This window comes from Calypte anna, chromosome 2 (assembly GCF_003957555.1).
Source record: "Calypte anna isolate BGI_N300 chromosome 2, bCalAnn1_v1.p, whole genome shotgun sequence".
NCBI classification, from domain to species: Eukaryota; Metazoa; Chordata; class Aves; order Apodiformes; family Trochilidae; genus Calypte; species Calypte anna.
The window spans coordinates 149,928,386-149,950,757 of record NC_044245.1 but is presented as its reverse complement, the minus strand read 5'-3'; the positions used below and the strand labels follow the sequence as shown (position 1 = coordinate 149,950,757).

General features: G+C 48.1%; 1 protein-coding gene across 5 annotated transcripts in view; it reads right to left on the bottom strand.

Annotated features, from left to right (window-relative positions):
* RHPN1 (rhophilin Rho GTPase binding protein 1) overlaps window positions 1-22,372 on the bottom strand; it is a 48,665-nt gene that overhangs the window by 2,163 nt on the left and 24,130 nt on the right. For 2 of the 5 annotated variants that reach the window (XM_008497473.2, XM_030445081.1), the window contains exons 3-14: window positions 21,024-21,152; window positions 17,905-17,980; window positions 17,540-17,617; window positions 14,741-14,865; window positions 14,224-14,390; window positions 13,546-13,733; window positions 13,245-13,401; window positions 7,077-7,196; window positions 3,608-3,802; window positions 3,270-3,346; window positions 2,117-2,263; window positions 690-848 (exon numbers count right to left, since the gene is read on the bottom strand). In XM_008497473.2, coding sequence (XP_008495695.2) covers window positions 690-848; window positions 2,117-2,263; window positions 3,270-3,346; window positions 3,608-3,802; window positions 7,077-7,196; window positions 13,245-13,401; window positions 13,546-13,733; window positions 14,224-14,390; window positions 14,741-14,865; window positions 17,540-17,617; window positions 17,905-17,980; window positions 21,024-21,152 — 1,618 coding nt within the window. The remainder of the gene's footprint in view (window positions 1-689; window positions 849-2,116; window positions 2,264-3,269; window positions 3,347-3,607; window positions 3,803-7,076; window positions 7,197-13,244; window positions 13,402-13,545; window positions 13,734-14,223; window positions 14,391-14,740; window positions 14,866-17,539; window positions 17,618-17,904; window positions 17,981-21,023; window positions 21,153-22,372) is intronic. The other 3 variants (XM_030445083.1, XM_030445082.1, XM_030445084.1) reach the window with 2 other exon arrangements.

Sequence of the window (22,372 nt, the reverse complement as noted above, 5' to 3'; positions counted from 1 at the left end):
GCAAGAAAACTTCCTGGTGGAAAAGGACCCAAGGGTATTGCTCAAGATTTGGCTGCATATGAGCCAGCAGGTGCCCAGGTGGCCAAGAAGGCCAATAGCATCCTGGCTTGTAAGAGCAATAAGGTGGCCAGAAGGGGAAGGGCAGAAATTGCCCCTTTATACTCAGCACTGGTGAAGCCACACCTGGAATCTTGGGATCAGGTTTGGGGCCCTCATTACAAGGAGGACATGGAAGGGCTGGAGAATGTCCAGAGAAGGGCAAAGGAGTTGGGGAAGGGTCTGGAGCACAAGAGCACCTGGGGGAACTGGGGATGTTTAGCCTGGAGATAAAGGAAGTTGAGGGGAGACCTTCTCACTCTCTACAACTCCCTGAAAAAAGGTTGGAATGAGGGGGATTAGTCCCCAGGTTGGTCTCTTCTCCCAGGTATCAATCAACAGGACAAGAGGCAATGGCCTCAAGTTGTGCCAGGAGAAGTTTAGGTTCATTTAGGAACAATTTCTTCCCATAAAGGATTGTGAGACCCTGGCAGGCTGCCCAGGGCAGTGGTGGAGTCCCCATCCCTGGAGGGATTTAAAAGCCATGTGATGCCTCAGGGTTTAGTGGTGGAGCTGGCACTATGCTGGGTTAAGGATTGAACTCTTCCAGGTCTTTTCCAACCCAAAGAATGCCACGATGCAGTGTGACTTACAGCTTTCTGCCCTTCGGAGCTCTGCAGGGTGATCACACCAATCTCCACCCCTTCCTCCCCAGTGCTCTTCAGCAGCTGCACCACCTCAGCATGCTTGGCCCACCTGCAGTCCCTGCCATTCACTGAGATGATGTAGTCTCCCTCCTTCAGCCCAGCTTCCTGCAGGAGAAGAGAGAAGGATGAGGATGGTGGAGCTGAGGAATGATGCTGCATGAGGTCTTCTCAGCACCCACCCCACTCTCTGGGTCCCAGTTGTGCAGAGATGTGGCCCATGGGGACGGATGGTTGGGGTGGGGGTGTCTCCCTTCCACCTACAGCAGAAAAACAGCTGAGATCTTCACCATCCACAAGATTTTACCTCCACGTTGCAACTGGCACACAGAGAAATGGGATGCTCCAGAGGCCAAGGATCTTTTTGGCAGTTCCTGGTGGTGCTTGGCACCCAAAATGCTGTCAGCTCCCATCCCTGTGGCTTTTGGCAGCCAAGTTCTGCCTCTTGAATAAAGGGCAGGTGTCCAGGAATAATATTAAATGAAATATTGAATAAATAATAGAATGATTGCCTCCAAGCCTTGATCCCTAAGAAAATGGAGCAGGCTCAGCAAGGTCCTACACGTTCCCTTCATTCCTCAAGGCATCAACAAGGCTCTTGCCATCTCCCCACAGCTCTGCACTAAAGCATCAGAGATGGGAGGAACCCAAACCAGTTGGAATGGAGGTTTAGAAACTTGTCCACACAGGGACACCCACATTTCAGTGCCTATCTGGACACCAGTTCCACCTCAGCTGACTGCAATGGATGTTAAGGAGCCCAGGAGCCACAACTGGGGTCCAGGTATGGGCCACGTGTGGTATTTATGAGTATTTCAGCATATTTCAGCATCCCCAAAAGGGATATGAACCTGCTGCTAAGGAGATGCTGGGCTCTGGGTGGCTCTGGGGTTGATGCTGAGGAGTGCTAGGGAGGGGGGGAGACCTTTCAGGATGCTTCAGCAAGCTTCTGGTGGGGGAAAAAAACCTGCCCTTGATACATGAGAAAGGCCATCCAGTGAGTTTTCACTGAGAGAACCCAGGTTTCAGACTTGCCATCTTGTTCCATCCACTGTCACATCCCAAAATGGGGGAGAAGGAAGCTGGGGGCTTGCCAAAGAGAAGCTGCCAGCAGTTAAAAAGAAAAAAAAGAGCTAAAAGTCCTTATTTTTCCCTAAAAAAAAATAAATATCCCAATTCTTTCACAGCATCCATCTTCAAGCCCCTGGCTGAGAGCCAGCCAGGATGACTCTGAGCACAAAAATGCAGTTATCAACTCATCCAACTGACCCAAAACTACCCAGCACCTCTCAAGACAACCCTGCCACCCCACTTCCAGCATCCTTAAGGATGGATTCCAGCATCCTTGAGGCCAAGGAGGGTTTGATGGTACTCACAGCAGCACAGCCTCCTGGAATGACCCCAGCAATGAGGACAGGGGAGTCTCCTCGTAGTGTGAAGCCAAAGCCATTCTCTCCTCTCATCAGGTGGACTCTCCTCAATGGGTACCACTTGTTTTTGGCTGAGAAAACTGAGAGAGGCCCCTGGGGTAAGGTAGAAACATGGGAAGTACTTTGGGGTGCAAATCCCTGGAGATGTGCAACCTCACAAGCCTCCCTCCTGATGGGGAAGGAGCAGAGACAGAAATCCTGCCTTCTGCATTATTATTTTTTTTTAAGGACTTGATTTTGAGCCTGTTTTGCACTCAAAAAATGCAGATTTATGGAATATGAAGCCAGAGGTGCTTAAAAGCCAGTGTCAGATGTCAGGTTTGTGAGGAGCAGAACAGTCTTGGGAAGGACCTCAGAAGGTCTTTGTTCCAACCCTCTGCTCAGAGCTAAGGTCTGGACATCCTTCCAGCACTGCCCCTCTCCTGCAAGGCAGGAAGGAGGAGGTCTTGGCACAGTCAAGTCACCTCTTCAGGGTCAGATTTTATGGAATCATAGAATTATCAGGGTTGGGAGGGACCTTTAAAACCACCTCGTTCCCTATTTTCCTGTCTTTTCCCTGCTTTCTTATTCCTACAGGTGCAGGATTTACCTGCCCACCCTGGGGCTGTTCAAAAGCAGAGATGCCCAACATCTCCTGGGGGTGTCTGAGGGATGGGGACAACCCAGCCAAGTCTCACAGCAGCCCCAAGCCTCATCCCTGCTCCCCAAAACCCTGTGAGCCTTCCAGCTGGCATCATCCTGCTCTGCTCTCCCAAAAATCTTCCTCTGAAGGGTTCTTCCTGGGTAATAGTCCACCCAAAATGTCCATGCCCATTCCCTCATGCACTGGACAAGCTTTGCAACCCATTTAGGTCTTGAAGAGACAGATTTGTGTCCTCCCACCCTTCGTCCTGTGTGGGTCCCTCTTTTCCAGGAGGCATCTTCATCCTCCTTGGAAAGCTGCCCCTGAGAACAGCAGCTAGACCAGGAGAGGGAGAAGAGGCTCTGGGGAAGCCTCTGGGGAAGAAGGAAACCAGGCAAGCAGAACATGCAGAGGAAAAGGAGGAGGAGGAGGAGGAGGAAGAGAAGATGTCTGCTCCCTTGGGGCAACCTTACGTACCAGCCTGTGGAAGAGGTCGGTCACCTTCACCTGGGAGAAGTTGGGGGATTTTATCTCTGGTTTCTGGTGTGTTTTGGCTAGTGGTAGGAAGAATAAAAACAGGGGGTCAGTGCTGCCTCTTCATCATGCTCCTTGAGCAGCTCAGATCTATTCAGGCATCCTGGAGCCCCCTACTCCCACTTGAGATGCTCCACCAGAAGCTCCGCTATGCCCCAAACTCACCGTGGAGTTTACCCACCCCACAAAACCTGTCAGAAACCCCCTTTTAACAGCAAAAAGGGAAAAAAAACAGCAAAAAAACAACATCTCCCCCCCCCCCAAAACAAAAATCCACTCACGGTGAATGTCTGGAGCATCCCCTGTTTCAAAGAAATCCTCCTCGTGGTCGATTTCCGAGTATTTGCTCAGGGAGCGTTTGTGGGCGAAGGAGAGGACCTCCTGGAGGATGTCCATCTTCCGTAGGATTTTGCACAAGCCGTGGAGCCTCATGGCTTCCTCATGCTTCATGATGGCTTTTTTCAGATGAGCTTTGCCTGCAAGGAAGCAGAGAGATGACAAGGCTGGAGCGGAGCAGCCCCGTCACCGGTTTTCCCTCTCCCACGGACGCCAGCAGCCTCCACGCTTCTGTCACCCAACGTTGAGTCAGGGACAGCCCAGTCACGTTTGCAACCTTCCAGGCACTAAATGGAGTAGGTCCCAGCTGTCAGCTTGAACCCTGGAGGTAGGGCTGGGGAAGGGACCTTGAAGGGTGACCTACTTCACTCCCCCGACGCCAGCACCGGAGCTGGAAGATGTTCCCAAAAAAAAAAAAACCAGCACCGAAGGAGCTGCCACTGATTTGCACCACCCCCGAAGTTCCTCCTAATGCTTAACCTCAATCTCCTCTGCAAATTAACTTCTCTCCATCTCCTTGCAGCCTCTGAAAGGAGGAGGGGGGGGGCAGGACACGAGGGACAATTTTGCTCTGTCCTCCCGGTGACAGCTTTTCAGTTTGGGAAAGATGCCGCATGTCTCCCTCTTTTCTAGGTTAAGCCAAAGCCTTCTCCTTGCCCTGCAGGTCCTTTTTTTTTTTTTTCCACCCTCTTCAGCTGCTGCTCTTGCTTTGCTCCTCTCAACTTGCCTTCAATGTCTTTCCACTCTTGGGAAATAAAAAAAAAAAGTGGCTGAAAAAGGTCCAGAAGAGATGAAGTGGTGATGACCCACGAGTAGCCGAGCAAACGTGGGTTTTGCAACCAGGATACCCACATCCAATGCTAAAATACCCCCCAAAAAATAAACTATATATGTATATATTTATCCACGTATCTTAGAAACCAGTTCCTGCAGCATTTTCAGGTTTTGGACACACGGTGGCAACAGAACGCAGGGAGGTGATGGGTGATGGGTGTTTGATGAAGTGGTGATGACCCACGAGTATCCGAGCAAACGTGGGTTTTGCAACCAGGATACCCACATCCAATGCTAAAATACCCCCCAAAAATAATATATATATATGTATATATTTATCCACGTATCTTAGAAACCAGTTCCTGCAGCATTTTCAGGTTTTGGACACACGGTGGCAACAGAACCCAGGGAGGTGATGGGTGTTTGATGAAGTGGTGATGACCCACGAGTATCCGAGCAAACGTGGGTTTTGCAACCAGGATACCCACATCCAATGCTAAAATACCCCAAAAAAACCACCCCTATATATGTATATATTTATCCACGTATCTTAGAAACCAGTTCCTGCAGCATTTTCAGGTTTTGGACACACGGTGGCAACAGAACCCAGGGAGGTGATGGGTGTTTGCTCCTGAGGAGCCTGGAGACCCCTGCTTTTCCCTGGGAGAAGGCAAAATCTGGGAAATCTTTGAGGCTGGATGGAAAAATGAGGGGAAGAAACCTTCCAAAATGGCTGTATCAAATGCAATAAATCATATTTTATCATTTATCATTAAATTAAAACTGGGTTTTCATGCCCAGCAACTCCTCTTGTTCCCATGGGGAATAGAGGTTGGGCATGGAAGTTGTGGAAGCTTTGGGGTCCAATCTGCTGAAAAGGGTGGAATATATGATGTCTGATCAAACTTAATATTAATAGTGACATTAATGATTAAATTAATGGTTAAATTAAAGATTAAATTAACATTAAATTAATGGTTAATGTTAAAATCAACATCTCCATGATGATTTTTCACCAGTCTGTGTTGAACAGAGACCATTCCCCCCAGGAAAAGCTGGAAGCTGGGCTGACAGAACTGGGAAACCAGGGATTTTTGGGGTAGTGTCACCATAACACTCTGGTTTTGGGGTTCATTTAAGGAGTCTTCCCACACTTCTCCTCCCCAGCAGTGAACTCTGGCCGAGCAGCCAGAAGGATTTTGCTGGGGATGGAGATGTGACAGACTCCTGGTGGGATCTGTTTCCTTTCATCCAAAGGCAACGAGAGGAAAAAACACCAAGAGGCAGCTTGTGTGGGAGGAAACCAGGAGATGACACCCCAAAAATCAGGGTGCAGCTTTGCTGGGGAGAGGCTGCCAAAAGATGACTTCAGCTGAATAAGCAACACTCTGTTTTTTCCCCTGAAGCTGAAAATTTGCAGGGGAGGAAGTTCTTGTCTCTCAAGTATTTTGAGGCAGCTAAAAAAGCCACCCTCCTGGCATCTGCTGTGTCTTCATCTTATCAAGCCCAAACCAAAGAGCTTCCAGGATCTTTTTGTTCCTACAGGGTGTTGGGTGATGTTCTCTGGCTCAGGACATCTTGGGTTTATGGTCACAAGTTGGTGCAAGCAGCATGAGTTGGTTCTCAAGATCCTACTAAGGAACTGTGGTCCTCTCCTGCCTTCCTAAGGATCCTGGTTTGGGGCAGGATAAAAGGGATTTTCTGCCTTGGACTTTTGCTTTCAGCTGAGTCTCTTGGAAGGAGCTGCACTTGCTGAAATGAACAGCAAGTTTCTCAGGCAGTGTCTGCTGCTGGGACTGATCCCACTCCATGTTTAGAGTTCCAGCTGGAGAATGGGGTGCAGAACCAAGGCCACTGCTCAGCTCTGAGGAACATTTTGCCCTCTGGAAGGAGAAAAGGAGTCAAGAGGTCCCACCTGCAGCCCTCCTTTGGGGAGGAACAGACAACAGAAATGGCCAGAATTGACCAAACAGAGGATTCCATCCCATCCACCTCATCCTCAGGAGAAATTGGAGGGATCACCAGGGTCAAAGCCCTTCCTGCTTCCCCTTCTTCCCCTGTTCCTGTTTGCTTGGGCATCCTGGGAGGATTCCATCCCTTCCTCTGCCTGTGCTCCTGATCCATGTCAGCCTGAATCTGTGTGTTCCTGCCTCCAGCTCCCCACTGCTGCTGACCCCAGGAGTCCAGCCTGGACTTTCCCAGGGCTGCCCTGCAGCCTCGGTGGGGATGGGAGAGTTATTGGGGGAAAGGGGGGAGGAACCTGGGATCCATTTTCCTGGAGATTTGTATAGATTTAGTCTTTTTTTTTCCTATTTCTCATTCCTGTTTCATGAAAGCTGTGTAGTTTAGTTTCCAACCCATCAGTCTCTCTCCCTTATTCTCTCTCCTTCCTTTACCAGGGAGGGGGATTAACAGGGAGCATCTGGTATTTGGTTTAATTGCCAGGGCAGTGTTAAACTCTAGGAAAGGCTCTTTTCAAAGAAACCACCCCCCAAAAAAGTGTACTCACAAAGAGAGAGGCCCTCAAGATGTCTGAGTGGAAGCCCTGCCTACACTGGGAGGTTTATGATGGGCTCACAGAGCTTGAATTGAGGTTTTATTGGAAAAACTGAGGGGTTTTACCCCCAGGGATGTGCTTACCCAACTTCCTCCTCTCCTCAGGGTCCTGCAGCAGGACACGAAGGGATGGTCCCTCTGGCATGGTGATGTGGAACTGGATAAAAGCCTTCTCATGGTCCAGCAGCTCAGCATCAGCTGGCACTGTGTGAAACAAAGGGGTGGGGATGGGCTTCAAGAGGAGTCAGGGTGCTGCCAGGCCACTTGGACCCCCCTGTCCCCCACAAAGCAACCAAGGAAGCCACATCTGGGCTGATGTGGCCCTAATAACTTCAGCAGCAGCTTCTTCTCAGCCAACCCCAGCCCAAGATCTCATAGGTGAGGGGACAGAGGGATTATTTCAGTCCAGGTTGCACCAGGCTTTGAAGCTTGAGTGCAGGATTAATCCTGAGCACACCATAAATATCCAGCTCCTTTTTTTTTTCCTCCTTCCCTCTTTTGCTCCAGTCTGGAAGCAGGATTGGAAATCAAGAGCCCCCAGATTTTCCCCACCTGGAGGTTGTGACATGGTCCAAGGCAGACATCAACTAAAGCAGAAGAACTGGGCAGATTCAAGGGTAAACTGGGACCTTCCTTGCTATGTCTGGGACCCCTGAGTGGGCAAAGGGGATGTGGGGCAACTAAGGGGGTCCCTTAAGGGTATCCAAAGAAGTTGGTGAAGGGTCTGAAGCACAAATCCTATAAGGATTTTTTTCTTTTACTTTTTTTTCCTTTCGTTTACTTTTTTTTTTTTAATTATTATTTTTCTTCCTTGAAACTCTCAGCTGGCTCATCCCCCCCCAACCCCACGGGGCCAGGAGGTGACATCCCCATTCCCAAAGAAATTAGGGAAGGGTCTGGAGCATCCCTGAGGAGTGGCTGAGGGAGCTGGGATTGGGAAATCTGGAGAAGTAGAAGCTCAGGGGAGCCCTTGAGAGGAGATGGGGGTTGGGATGAGGAAGAAGAAACAGGAGGAGAAAAAATGGCCTCAAATTGGGTTTATCTTGGTTTTTAGAAAAAAAATTATTCCCTAAAAAAATTCCCAGAGCCCAGAGAAGGGGTGGAGTCACCCCCCCCCTTGGGGGTGTCCAAACCACCCATGGATGTGGAATTTTGAGACACTTTAGTTGGGCTGGAGATGTTGGATTGATGCTGATTTTTTCTTAGAGGTCTTTTCCAACCTTAATGATTCTACAAAACCAGAAATACAAGGAGAATTCTGCCTAATGGCTGAGTTGCTGAGTCAATAAATGAGACCAACAACTCAGAGCATCCCCAAAATTTTAGATTTTGTATGCAAACACCCTGGGCAGATCTCCCTTCATCTCTTTTTTATTTTTATTCTTATTTTTCAGTCCCTCCCAAACACTCAGCTGAGCAGGAAGGTGCCTGTAAGACTCCCCAGAGCAGTCCCAGAGAGCAATGGCAGCAAAGGAATGAGCCCACTTTAGTTGGGCTGGGGATGTTGGATTGATCCTTGATTTTTTCTTAGAGGTCTTTTCCAACCTTAATAATTCTAAAGAAATAGAAATCCCAGGAGAATTCTGCCCAGTGCCTGAGTCAATAAATGAAATAAACAATTCAGAACATCCCCAAAATTATAAATTTTATATCCATCCACCCTGGGCATCTCTCCCTTCATCTCTTTTTTATTTTTATTTTTTTTTAGTCCCTCCCAACCACTTAACTGAGCAGGAAGGTGCCTGTAAGACTCCCCAGGGCAGTTCCAGAGAGCAATGGCAGCAAAGGAATGAACCCACTTTAATTGGGCTGAGGATTTGGGATTGATCATTAATTTTTTCTTAGAGGTCATTTCTGACCTTAATAATTCTACAAAACCAGAAATCCAAGGAAAAATCTGCCCAGTGGCTGAGCTGCTGAGTTAATAAATGAAATAAACAATTCAGAGCATCCCCAAAATTAAAAATTTTATATCCATCTACCCTGGGCATCTCTCCCTTCATCTCTTTTTTATTTTTATTTTTAATTTTCAGTCCCTCCCAAACACTCAGCTGAGCAGGAAGGTGCCTGTAAGACTCCCCAGGGCAGTCCCAGAGAGCAATGGCAGCAAAGGAATGAACCCACTTTAGTTGGGCTGGGGATGTTGGATTGATCCTTATTTTTTCTTAGAGGTCTTTTCCAACCTTAATGATTCTAAAAAAACAGAAATCCAAGGAGAATTCTGCCTAATGGCTGAGTTATTGAGTCAATAAATGAAATCAACAGTTCAGAGCATCCACAAAATTTTAGATTTTGTATCCAAACACCCTGGGCATCTCTCCTTTCATCTCTTTTTTAATTTTATTTTTTTTTCAGTCCCTCCCAACCACTCAACTGAGCAGGAAGGTGCCTGTAAGACTCCCCAGGGCAGTCCCAGAGAGCAATGGCAGCAAAGGAATGAACCCACTTTAGTTGGGCTGGGGATGTGGGATTGATCCTTATTTTTTCTTAGAGGTCTTTTCCAACCTTAATGATTCTACAAAACCAGAAATCCAAGGAAAAATCTGCCCAGTGCCTGAGCTGCTGAGTCAATAAATGAAATAAACAATTCAGAGCATCCCCAAAATTTTAGATTTTGTATCCAAACACCCTGGGCAGATCTCCCTTCATCTCTTTTTTAATTTTATTTTTATTCTAATTTTTTTTTTCAGTCTCTCCCTCTTAGCTCTAAGATTCCCCAGGGCAGTCTCAGAGAGCAATGGCAGCAAAGGAATGAGCCCACTTTAGTTGGGCTGGGGATGTGGGATTGATCCTTAATTTTTTCTGAGAGGTCTTTTCTGACCTTAATGATTCTAAAAAAACAGAAGTCCAAGGAAAAATCTGCCCAGTGCCTGAGTTGCTGAGTTAATAAATGAAATCAACAGTTCAGAACATCCCCAAAATTTTAGATTTTGTATCCAAACACCCTGGGCATCTCTCCCTTCATCTCTTTTTTATTTTTATTTTTTTTCAGTCCCTCCCAACCACTTAACTGAACAGGAAGGTGCCTGTAAGACTCCCCAGGGCAGTCACAGAGAGCAATGGCAGCAAAGGAATGAGCCCATTTCAGTTGGTCTGGGGATGTTGGATTGATGTTGATTTTTTCTTAGAGATCTTTTCTAACATTAATGATTCTAAAAAACCAGAAATCCAAGGAAAAATCTGCCAAGTGGCTGAGTAGCTGAGTTAATAAAGAAATCAACAGTTCAGAACATCCCTAAAATTTTAGATTATGTATCCAAACACCCTGCACATATCTCCCTTCATCTCTTTTTTTATTTTTATTTTTTTTTCAGTCCCTCCAAAACACTCAGCTGAGCAGGAAGGTGCCTGTAAGACTCCCCAGGGCAGTCCCAGAGAGCAATGGCAGCAAAGGAATGAACCCACTTTAGTTGGGCTGGGGATGTTGGATTGATCCTTGATTTTTTCTTAGAGGTCTTTTCTGACCTTAATGATTCTACAAAACCAGAAATCCAAGGAGAATTCTGCCCAGTGGCTGAGTTATTGAGTCAATAAATGAAATCAACAGTTCAGAACATCCCCAGAATTTTAAATTTTGTATCCATCCACCCTGGGCATCTCTCCTTTCATCTCTTTTTTATTTTTATTTTTTTTTAGTCCCTCCCAACCACTCAACTGAGCAGGAAGGTGCCTGTAAGACTCCCCAGGGCAGTTCCAGAGAGCAATGGCAGCAAAGGAATGAGCCCACTTTAGTTGGGCTGGGGATGTTGGATTGATCCTTGATTTTTTCTTAGAGGTCTTTTCTGACCTTAATGATTCTAAAAAACCAGAAATCCAAGGAAAAATCTGCCCAGTGCCTGAGTTGCTGAGTCAATAAATGAGACCAACAACTCAGAGCATCCCCAAAATTTTAGATTTTGTATCCAAACACCCTGGGCAGATCTCCCTTCATCTCTTTTTTTATTTTTTTTTCCAGTCCCTCCCAAACACTCAGCTGTAAGACTGCCCAGGGCAGTCCCAGAGAGCAATGGCAGCAAAGGAATGAACCCACTTGGGTTGGGCTGGGGATGTGGTGTTGATGTTGATTTTTTCTTAGAGGACTTTTCTGACCTTAATGATTCTAAAAAACCAGAAATCCAAGGAAAAATCTGCCCAGTGCCTGAGTTGCTGAGTTAATAATGAAATCAACAGTTCAGAACATCCCTAAAGTTTTAGATTATGTATCCATCCACCCTGGGCATCTCTCCCTTCATCTCTTTTTTGTTTTTATTTTTTTTTAGTCCCTCCCAACCACTTAACTGAGCAGGAAGGTGCCTGTAAGACTCACCAGGGCAGTCCCAGAGAGCAATGGCAGCAAAGGAATGAGCCCACTTTGGTTGGGCTGGGGATGTGGGATTGATCCTTAATTTTTTCTGAGAGGTCTTTTCTGACCTTAATGATTCTACAAAACCAGAAATCCAAGGAAAAATCTGCCCAGTGCCTGAGTTGCTGAGTTAATAAAGAAATCAACAGTTCAGAACATCCCCAAAATTTTAGATTTTGTATCCAAACACCCTGGGCAGATCTCCCTTCATCTCTTTTTTATTTTTTTTTTTCAGTCCCTCCCAACCACTTAACTGAGCAGGAAGGTGCCTGTAAGACTCCCCAGGGCAGTCCCAGAGAGCAATGGCAGCAAAGGAATGAACCCACTTTAGTTGGGCTGGGGATGTTGGACTGATCCTTATTTTTTCTTAGAGGTCATTTCTGACCTTAATGATTCTACAAAACCAGAAATCCAAGGAAAAATCTGCCCAGTGCCTGAGTTGCTGAGTCAATAAATGAGACCAACAACTCAGAGCATCCCCAAAATTTTAGATTTTGTATCCAAACACCCTGGGCATCTCTCCCTTCATCTCTTTTTTAATTTTTTATTTTTAATTTTTTTTTCAGTCTCACCCCTTTAGGTGTAAGACTCCCCAGGGCAGTCCCAGAGAGCAATGGCAGCAAAGGAATGAGCCCACTTTAGTTGGGCTGGGGATGTTGGATTGATCCTTGATTTTTTCTTAGAGGTCTTTTCTGACCTTAATGATTCTACAAAACCAGAAATCCAAGGAGAATTCTGCCTAATGGCTGAGTTATTGAGTTAATAAATGAAATCAACAGTTCAGAGCATCCCCAAATTTTTAAATTTTGTATCCAAACACCCTGGGCATCTCTCCTTTCATCTCTTTTTTATTTTTATTTTTAATTTTCAGTCCCTCCCAAACACTCAGCTGAGCAGGAAGGTGCCTGTAAGACTCTCCAGGGCAGTTCCAGAGAGCAATGGCAGCAAAGGAATGAGCCCACTTTGGTTGGGCTGGGGATGTGGGTCTTTTCTGACCTTAATAGCCCACTTTAATTGGGCTGGAGATGTTGGATTGATGCTGATTTTTTCTTAAAGGTCTTTTCCAACCTTAATAATTCTAAAAAAATAGAAATCCCAGGAGAATTCTGCCCAGTGCCTGAGTCAATAAATGAAATAAACAATTCAGAACATCCCCAAAATTATAAATTTTATATCCATCCACCCTGGGCAGATCTCCCTTCATCTCTTTTTTAATTTTTTATTTTTAATTTTTTTTTCAGTCTCACCCCTTTAGGTGTAAGACTCGCCAGGGCAGTCCCAGAGAGCAATGGCAGCAAAGGAATGAGCCCACTTTAGTTGGGCTGGGGATGTTGGATTGATCCTTGATTTTTTCTTAGAGGTCTTTTCCAACCTTAATGATTCTAAAAAACCAGAAATCCAAGGAGAATTCTGCCTAATGGCTGTTATTGAGTCAATAAATGAAATCAACAGTTCAGAGCATCCCCAAATTTTTAAATTTTGTATCCAAACACCCTGGGCATCTCTCCCTTCATCTCTTTTTTATTTTTATTTTTTTTTCAGTCCCTCCCAACCATTTAACTGAGCAGGAAGGTGCCTGTAAGACTCCCCAGGGCAGTTCCAGAGAGCAATGGCAGCAAAGGAATGAACCCACTTTAGTTGGGCTGGGGATGTGGGATTGATCCTTGATTTTTTCTTAGAGGTCTTTTCTGACCTTAATGATTCTACAAAACCAGAAATCCAAGGAAAAATCTGCCCAGTGCCTGAGTTGCTGAGTTAATAAAGAAATCAACAGTTCAGAACATCCCCAAAATTTTAGATTATGTATCCAAACACCCTGCACATGTCTCCCTTCATCTCTTTTTTGTTTTTATTTTTTTTTAGTCCCTCCCAACCACTCAACTGAGCAGGAAGGTGCCTGTAAGACTCACCAGGGCAGTCACAGAGAGCAATGGCAGCAAAATAATGAGACAGGGCTTTGAAATGCTCTGATTTGACATGGACCATGGTGGTCCAGGAGAAGGGGACGTAATCCTTCACGTGGACCTGGGTCATTGTCTGGTGGACCAGTGAGTAGACATCTTCAACCTGTTGGGGCATCAAGACACAAGCTGCTAAGCCAGGGGTCAAGCTGTGGGGGATTCAAGAGGAGATAACAAGAGTTTTCTTCTTCTAAGGAGGAAGAGGAGGTTCCCAAGTGGGGAGAACCTTGCTCCTCCCCAGGGCACTCACCCTGGCTGCCTCCTGGGCCAGCTGGAGCTGGGTGAGGAAGTCATGCTGGGCACGTAGGAAAGTCATCTTCTCAAAAACACACTCCTGGACCTGGGCAACCATCAGCCTCACCAGCATGGTCAAGGAGGCAGCACTCATATCCAGGCTGGGAGCATTGGAGAAGTTTTCCTTCAAGTAGTTAAAGGCACCTGTATAGGAGGGAGAAGCTCCTGGTAAAAGCCAGAAGGACCAAGTTTTTGGAGCATAAAGGTTTCCCTACCAACCCAGCTCACACCTCAACCATCTCAGCATCACCAGCAACAATATCCCTGCGGAAAAAAAAAATCCAGGGATCTCCCCCTTGCTACTTAAACCATCCCTGTGTCCACAGCTTTCTCCTCCAAAGCCCTGGGTGATGGTTCCCTTCTTTTTCCCCCAACTGTTTGCAGACAAACCATCATCTCTCCTCAGCTGGGACATCCCAACTGGTGTTCAGCAAAGGGGATGATGGTTGATGGCTCCTCCCCAGCTCCTCTTCAGAACCCACAGAAGCAGCATGGTGCCAGCTTGGTTCGTCACCCCTTGGAGGTGCCCTCTCCCCATCCTTCTTTGCATGACTGCTCCTTCCAAGTCACAAGGAGTGAAAACACTTCCTGCAGGGTCCTGGGGAGGTGAGGAAGGAGGGGAAACCCCACTTACCAGCTGCCTTCTGGAAGGCATCAATGGCCTGGTTGAGCCCGGGTAGGGTCGCACGGTCCTGCCGTGCCCCAATCTGGGTGTGTAGGGCTCCAATGTTGAAGAGGACACTGCCCTTCTCAAAGGCCAGGGCTCTCTGGTGGGATGGGACCCCAGTCAGGGAGTCATACCTGGGAAAAGGAAAAATCAAGTGCTGTCCATCCCCAGATCCTCACCCAGGGGAGCAGGAGAAGCTTGGAGGGTTTTCTGCCCTCCCAGCTAGCATTCCCCATCCCTGTGGGGAATGATCCCATGGCTCATCCCCATGGTGAATGACCCCCATGGCTCATCCCCCTTTTCCCCTGCTCCTTCTTAATTAATCCACCCAGGAAGCAAGCCCAGAGCAAGGAGAAATCCCAGTTCCTTGCACCTCCTGGATCTACCTTTGGGGTAGAGGCAACGATCCCTGCCTGGAGGTTTGGTCCCACCTCCCTCCCTGGCTCAAGATGCCCAAGGTGGGAAGGGGAAAAGCTGCACAAACCAGTGGAAGAAGACACCCAGGCTTTTGGTGGGAGGGAAAAAACGGCTGTCAAGGAAGTAGAGCTGATTGTAATATTCCATCAGGAGCTCCAGCCCAGCCTCGTTGCGACTTGGGGTCCGCATCGCCTGAGATGTGGGTGGGAAGAGAGAGGAAAAAGGGAAGGAAGCATTGGATTTAAAAGAGTTGGTGGTCAGCCCAAGGGGGAAAACCTCCACCTGAGTGGCTGAATCTCCCCTCTTTTGTTTAAAACCATCACTCTTTGTCTTCTTGCAACAGGCCCTGCTAAGAAGCCTGTCCCCTTTTTTTCTTAGGAGACACCATCCCAGTCCTCTCCACCCCTGAGGAATTAAATGAGGGCAGAAAGAGTTTATTGCTGACTGGTTCTGGAAGCAAAAGTCTGAACAAGGAGATCACAGGACATTTGGAGTGGCAAAAAGTCCTCAGCCACACCTCCAAGTGATGGGGTCAACACCCCATGGGTCCATGGGTCACACCGTGCATCACCTGCCCACCTCCAGATCCTCTGCCTGACCCAAAATTCCTTGCCTGGCTCTCAGTGCTGGCACAGATGGAGATCACACCACACTTGGTGTGGCAAAAAAATGGATATATAAGATCCCAACAGTGTGCTCCAGATGAAGCAAAAAAACCCCAAAAAAACAAAACTCTGAAATTAGGGATCAAACAGGAGCAGCTCAATCTTGTGCCTGGCAGGGTCATGGAACAGATCATCCTTAGTGCAATCACACAGCACCTGCAGGATGGGCAAGGGATCAGATTCAGCCTGCACGGGTTTAGGAAGGGCAGGTCCTGCCTGACCAACCTGATCTCCTTTTATGATCAGGTGACCCGACTGGTGGATGAGGGGAGGGCTGTGGATGTGGTCTACCTGGACTTCAGCAAAGCCTTTGACACCGTCTCCCACAGCATTCTCCTGAAGAAGCTGTCAGCCCACAGCTTGGACAGGAGCACCCTGTGCTGGGTTAGGAACTGGCTGGAGGGCCAGGCCCAGAGAGTGATGCTGAACGAGGCTGCATCCAGTTGGCAGCCGGTCACCAGTGGTGTCCCCCAGGGATCAGTGTTGGGCCCAGTTCTGTTCAATATCTTTATTGATGATTTAGATGAGGGGATTGAGTCCATCATCAGCAAATTCACAGATGACACTAAGCTGGGGGGGAGTGTGGATCAGCTGGAAGGCAGGAGGGCTCTGCAGAGGGACCTGGACAGACTGGAGAGTTGGGCTGATTCCAACGGGATGAGGTTCAACACGGCCAAGTGCCGGGTCCTGCACTTTGGCCACAACAACCCCATGGGGAGCTCCAGGCTGGGCACAGAGTGGCAGAAAGGGACCTGGGAGTCTGGATTGCCAGGAAGCTGAACATGAGCCAGCAGTGTGCCCAGGTAGCCAAGAAAGCCAATGGCATCCTGGCCTGGATCAGAAACAGCGTCACCAGCAGGTCCAGGGAAGGGATTCTGCCCCTGTCCTCAGCCCTGGGGAGGCCACAGCTTGAGTCCTGTGTCCAGTTCTGGGCCCCTCAGTTCAGGAAGGAGATTGAGGTCCTGGAGCGGGTCCAAAGGAGGCAACCAGGCTGGTGAAGGGACTCGAGTACAGACCCTTTGAGGAGAGGCTGAGGGAGCTGGGGGTGTTCAGCCTAAAGAAGAGGAGGCTCAGGGGAGACCTCATCACTCTCTACAACTCCCTGAAAGGAGGTTGGAGCCAGGGGGGGGGTTGGGCTCTTTTCCCAGACGACTTTCAACAAGACAAGAGGGCAGGGTCTCAAGTTGTGCCAGGGGAGGTTTAGGTTGGAGATTAGAAAGAATTTCTTTATGGAAAGAGTGATCAGACATTGGAATGGGCTGCCCAGGGAAGTAGTGGATTCTCCATCCCTGGAGATATTTCTAAAGAGCCTGGATGTGGCACTCAGTGCCATGGGCTGGGAACCGCAACGGTGGTTCAAGGGTTGGACTCGATGATCTCTGAGGTCCCTTCCAACCCAGCCAATTCTATGATTCTATGATTCTATGATCAATAGGATCAGAGCAATAGGGACAAGGGGAAACCCTCTGGCAGAGGTTCAGCCATGGGAAAGGTCAAGGAGGAACTGCTCATCTAAACCAAGATTATTACTTTGTTTAAGAGAAACTCATGCAAAATCTGTTGAACTAAATGCTAGGGAAGAAATAGGACTTTTTTTGCTTTTAGTTAAAAAAAATCTTGAGCTTTTGACCTGGCACAAGGGGGAGGGTTGGAGCTCTTTTAATACCCAGCTTGAACCCTGGGGCTTTTTCTATCTTCTGGCTTTGCAGGGCTCCTCTGCAAAGGGCTCCTCAGACCCTTCAAAAGCCTCTTTTTTTCTCCTCTCCTTGATCAAAGCTTCACAGCAAGGCAAAACTTGAAGTTACTTATGAGGAAAAAATTCACTTTTACTGGATTGCTTTCAAATTCCTCCTCTCCAAGTGTTAGATGGAGAGAGAGAGAACTCATTTAGCCTTGCCAGGGGTGAACTAATATTCATTAAGAAGTCATGGATTGCATGAAACTTTTATTGCTCTTCAGCCCTGGGTTAGCAGGGCACTAAAGGACATGGAAAGAAACCAAGGACTGAACAGTTTGCAATATTTTCTAACCTGTGAACCAAAGCCAAGGTGCTCTCCCAGGGGAATCCTGCACCATATGACCCAAGGATAAAGGTTCAGATTGGAGAGAGGATGAAGAGACCTCCAGAAGAAAATCTGGCACCTCCAACAAGAATTTCTGGACAAGGCAAAGCAAGAGTTTGCAACTCAAGGGGCACCCACCTGCCTCAGCTCCATGAACTCTTTGATTTCCTTTTCAAACAAGATGGCTTCCTCTCCATAGTGTTCACTGATGAAATCCTGGAGGGGGAAAGAAGATGAAAGCAAGCCCTTCAAAACAGATTTCTGTGATTTCAAGGGGGACTTTGGGTGATCATGCAGAAGGAAACCTGCACCAGGGAAACCAATCCCCTCCCCTGCATCACTCTTGCTCTCCAGCATCTCCAGACCCTCCTCTTCCACTTCCCACATCCCAAGGTTCTCCCCACACATCTATTTTTCTGCAGCAGTTCCAAAATGGGAAAATTTTGCCAGCATCTCTTCTACAGCACCCAACTGAACCATCCCCAAGTGCACCTGATGCTCACCTTCAGTGGTGCCAGCAAATCCAGCTCCTTCGTTTCCTTCAGGCCCAGAGGGATCATGGGGACACTGATGGACTCACTGGAAGAAGATAAAAACCTATTTGGGGCTTGATTTAAAAGCTTGGGAGAGACCCTGCAAGGCAAGGATTGAAAAGATCCAGCTCTTTGCCCTGGGCTCCTGTTAGAGGGTAAAACCAGGAGACCACCTGGAATTTCACACCAGAAGGATGCTCTTCCCAATGGGATGTCAGGACCAGCAGCACAAGAGGAAAAGTGCACAGAAAATAACTTGAAACCATCACCTTTATTCCTCCAACTTCTGCTTTTCTCTCCACACCAAGTGCAATAGCAACAAAACAGCCTCCAGTAATGAAGCTGCTTTAATTACCCAGGAATTCAGTAATTCTCTGAGATGTCCCCAACCCCAGCACTGGAACCTTGTTAGAGCATCCTTGGATGCTTTAAACTCAGAGGAGTTGTTTCAAGTGAGAAGAAAGTTTGGTAGAGAGGGAGACAGGAGGTGGATGAGGCAGAATCAAGCCCTTGCCAAGCCAGGTTGGTACCTTATCCCTTCTCCTTACCACTGATAAATTTATTAGCACAATAATTTATTAATCCAGGCAGGAAAAGAGGCAAAGTAGTTGCAAAAACCTGGGGAGCAGGACAGGGAGGTTGCACCCACGTTTTCACCTCTTCCTATTGCATAAACAACTTCAAGAGAGCTATAATTAGTGCAGAATAACCATTATTGCTCATTCCCTAATAAGATTTCTGCTTAGAACAAAACAAAGGGGCTTTTGTTTCAGCCTGGGCAGGGATTTGGGTTTTGTTCCTTTCTTTTGAAACCCAGGCAAACAAGCAGCAGGTTGGAAAAGCTGAGAGGGAAAAACTAGAGGAGGAAGAACATCTCCTGTGTTGGGTGAATCCCTAATTCTAGCACAGAAGAAGAAGGACCAACATCCAGGATTATATTCAGAATCTGCAAGAGACTCTCTGAGAGCAGCAGACACCCAAAGGTGGTGGAAATATGGGTTTCCTTGGCCTTCTCCCCATAGGGTGGTGCTGAATGGTGCTGATCCAGTTGACAGCCAGTCACCAGTGGTGTCCCCCAGGGATCAGTGTCGGGCCCAGTTCTGTTCAATATCTTCATTGATGATTTAGATGAGGGGATTGAGTCCATCATCAGCAAATTCACAGATGACACTAAGCTGGGGGGGAGTGTGGATCAGCTGGAAGGCAGGAGGGCTCTGCAGAGGGACCTGGACAGACTGGAGAGTTGGGATGATCCCAATGGGATGAGGTTCAACACGGCCAAGTGCCGGGTCCTGCACTTTGGCCACAACAACCCCATGGGGAGCTCCAGGCTGGGCACAGAGTGGCAGAAAGGGACCTGGGAGTCTGGATTGACAGGAAGCTGAACATGAGCCAGCAGTGTGCCCAGGTGGCCAAGAAGGCCAATGGCATCCTGGCCTGGATCAGGAACAGCGTGGCCAGCAGGTCCAGGGAAGGGATCCTGCCCCTGTACTCAGCCCTGGGGAGGCCACAGCTTGAGTCCTGTGTCCAGTTCTTGGCCCCTCAGCTCAGGAAGGAGATTGAGGTGCTGGAGCAGGTCCAGAGAAGAGCAAGGAGGCTGTGAAGGGATCCAGCACAAGTCCTGTGAGGAAGGGGCTGAGGGAGCTGGGGGTGTTGAGGCTGGAGAAGAGGAGGCTCAGGGGAGACCTCATCACTCTCTCCAACTCCCTGAAAGGAGGTTGGAGCCAGGGGGGGTGGGCTCTTTTCCCAGGCAACTCTCAGGAAGAGAAGAGGGCATGGGCTTAAGCTCTGCCAGGGGAGGGTTAGGTTGGATATTAGGAAAAAATTCTTTCCTGCCCAGGGAGGGGGTGGATTCTCCATCCCTGGAGGTTTTGAAGAAGAGATTGGATGTGGCACTGAGTGCCATGGGCTGGGAACCACGGGGGGAGTGGATCAAGGGTTGGATTTGATAATCCCAGAGCTCCTTTCCAACCCCAGTGATTCTGGGATTCTGTGCTGTCCACATTAGTCCCATGCTCAGTTAGGAGCCTTCAGAAGCCCTGATGAACACTTTAGAGACAGCCACTCAGAGGTGAGTGCTCACATAAATTATCACCATAAAGAGGCAGTGTCCAAGCAGGGAATGGCCTAGAAATCTCTCCCAGATGGATATCAAAGCCATTGCAGCAAAGGGCAGTAGGATCTCTTTCTCACCTCTGCCCCCACCCCAATTCCAAGCCAGGAAATGATTTCAGGGAAGCAGATGCCCTGTCCTTTGGTCCCTTGCAGCTGCTGTTGGTTGGAGATGGGCAGAAGGAAGGGAAATGCCCCGTGGTTACACAGGGCAGAGGTAACCAAAAGAAGAGCTTGAAGCCAAAATTTTCACCTTGAGCTTCCCCATCAGCAGTGATTCCACCCTAAAATATCTCCCCCTCCATTCCTCCAGAGCCAAGGAAGGGAGGGTTCATGTGACACCCTGGAGGTTTTTAAGAAGAGACTGAATGTGGCACTCAGTGCCATGGGCTGGGAACCACGGGGTGAGTGGATCAAGGGTTTGGCTTGATGATCCCAGAGCTCCTTTCCAACCCCAATGATTCTGTGAAATTCTATGAAATATTTACAAGGAGTCCCATGGATAGGACAAGGGGTGATGGGCACAAGTTGCTCCTGGGGAGATTCCAGTTGAACACAAGAGGAAAAGTTTTCACTCTGAGGACAGTCAGACATTGGAAGACAAGAGGCCATGGGCTTAAGCTCTGCCAGGGGAGGGTTAGGATGGATATTAGGAAAAAAAATATTTCCTACCCAGGGAGGGGGTGGATTCTCCATCCCTGGAGGTTTTTAAGAAGAGACTGAATGTGGCACTGAGTGCCATGGGCTGGGAACCACGGGGGGAGTGGATCAAGGGCTGGATTTGATGATCTCAGAGCTCCTTTCCAACCTGGATAATTCAGAGATTTTATGCAGTGAAAGGAGGCAGAGCAATAGGTACAAGCTGAGAGGCTGCTTCCCTCCCAGAAGAAGGAAAAATGAAATGATGGTGGCAAGAAAAACCACATCCCAAGGGAGAAAGCTGCTCTTCCCAAGGCAGAAGCAGTTGCCTGCTGTACCTCTCGTTCTGGTAGACATCCACACTGCTGTTCAGCTCCTCCAGCTCCTCCTTCAGCAGCTGCAAGTTGGAGTTCACATAACTCAGTTCCAGGGCAACTGTTTCTTTGACTTTGTGGTTGCTGGTGGCCCTGCAAGACAACACAGCGTGGGTCAAACCTCCCCTGTTTCCTTCCTGCCTTGATTTATCAACACTTGAGCGTGCTGATAAAGAGAGATGAAGTTCTCCAGCAGTGGAATGTCACCAAACCTTCTTGCTGAGACAAACCCCTCAACAGTGTTCTAGTTTGGGCCAGGATAAAGGGGATTTTCTGTTTTGGACTTTTGCTTTCAGCTGAGTCTCTTGGAAGGAGCTGCACTTGCTGAAATGAACAGCAAGTTTCTCAGGCAGTGGCTGCTGCTGGGACTGATCCCACTCCATGTTTAGAGTTCCAGCTGGAGAATGGGGTGCAGAACCAAGGCCACCGCTCAGCTCTGAGGAACATTTTGCCCTCTAGAAGGAGAAAAGGAGTCAAGAGGTCCCACCTGAGCCCTCCTTTGGGGAGGAACAGACAAGAGAAATGGCCAGAACTGACCAAACAGAGGATTCCATCCCATCCACCTCATCCTCAGGAGAAATTGGAGGGATCACCAGGGGCAAAGCCCTTCCTGCTTCCCCTTCTTCCCCTCTCCCTCTTTGCTTCAGCATCCTGGGAGGATTCCATCCCTTCCTCTGCCTGTGCTCCTGATCCATGCCAGCCTGAATCTGTGTGTTCCTGCCTCCAGCTCCCCACTGCTGCTGACCCCAGGAGTCCAGCCTGGACTTTCCCAGGGCTGCCCTGCAGCCTTGGTGGGGATGTGAGAGTTATTGGGGGAAGGGAGGGAGGAACCTGGGATCCATTTTCCTGGAGATTTGTATAGATTTAGTCATTTTTTTTCCTATTTCTCATTCCTGTTCCATTAAAGCTGTGTAGTTTAGTTTCCAACCCATCAGTCTCTCTCCCTTATTCTCTCTCCTTCCTTTATCAGAGAGGAGAAGAGGATTAATAGGGAGCATCTGGTATTTGATTTAATTGCCAGGGCAGTGTTAAACCCTGACAAAGAATCAGGGAATCCAGAGTATCCACCCTGCCAGACAAAACTCATTACACTGCTGCCCCCTAAAATTCCACCCTTCCCAAAGCATCCTTCCCTTTGCCCATCCATGCTCCCACCTCCAGTCTCAGATTTAGCTGGAAGAACTCCAGGTGAAGCCCCACATCAGATAAAAATGTTCCAGAGTTGGGTTTGAGGAAGAAAAACTCTTGTTTTTTGGGGGGGTGCAAATAAAGCAAGGATCCTGCCCTCTTTCCCCTTCTGTACATCAGGAGGT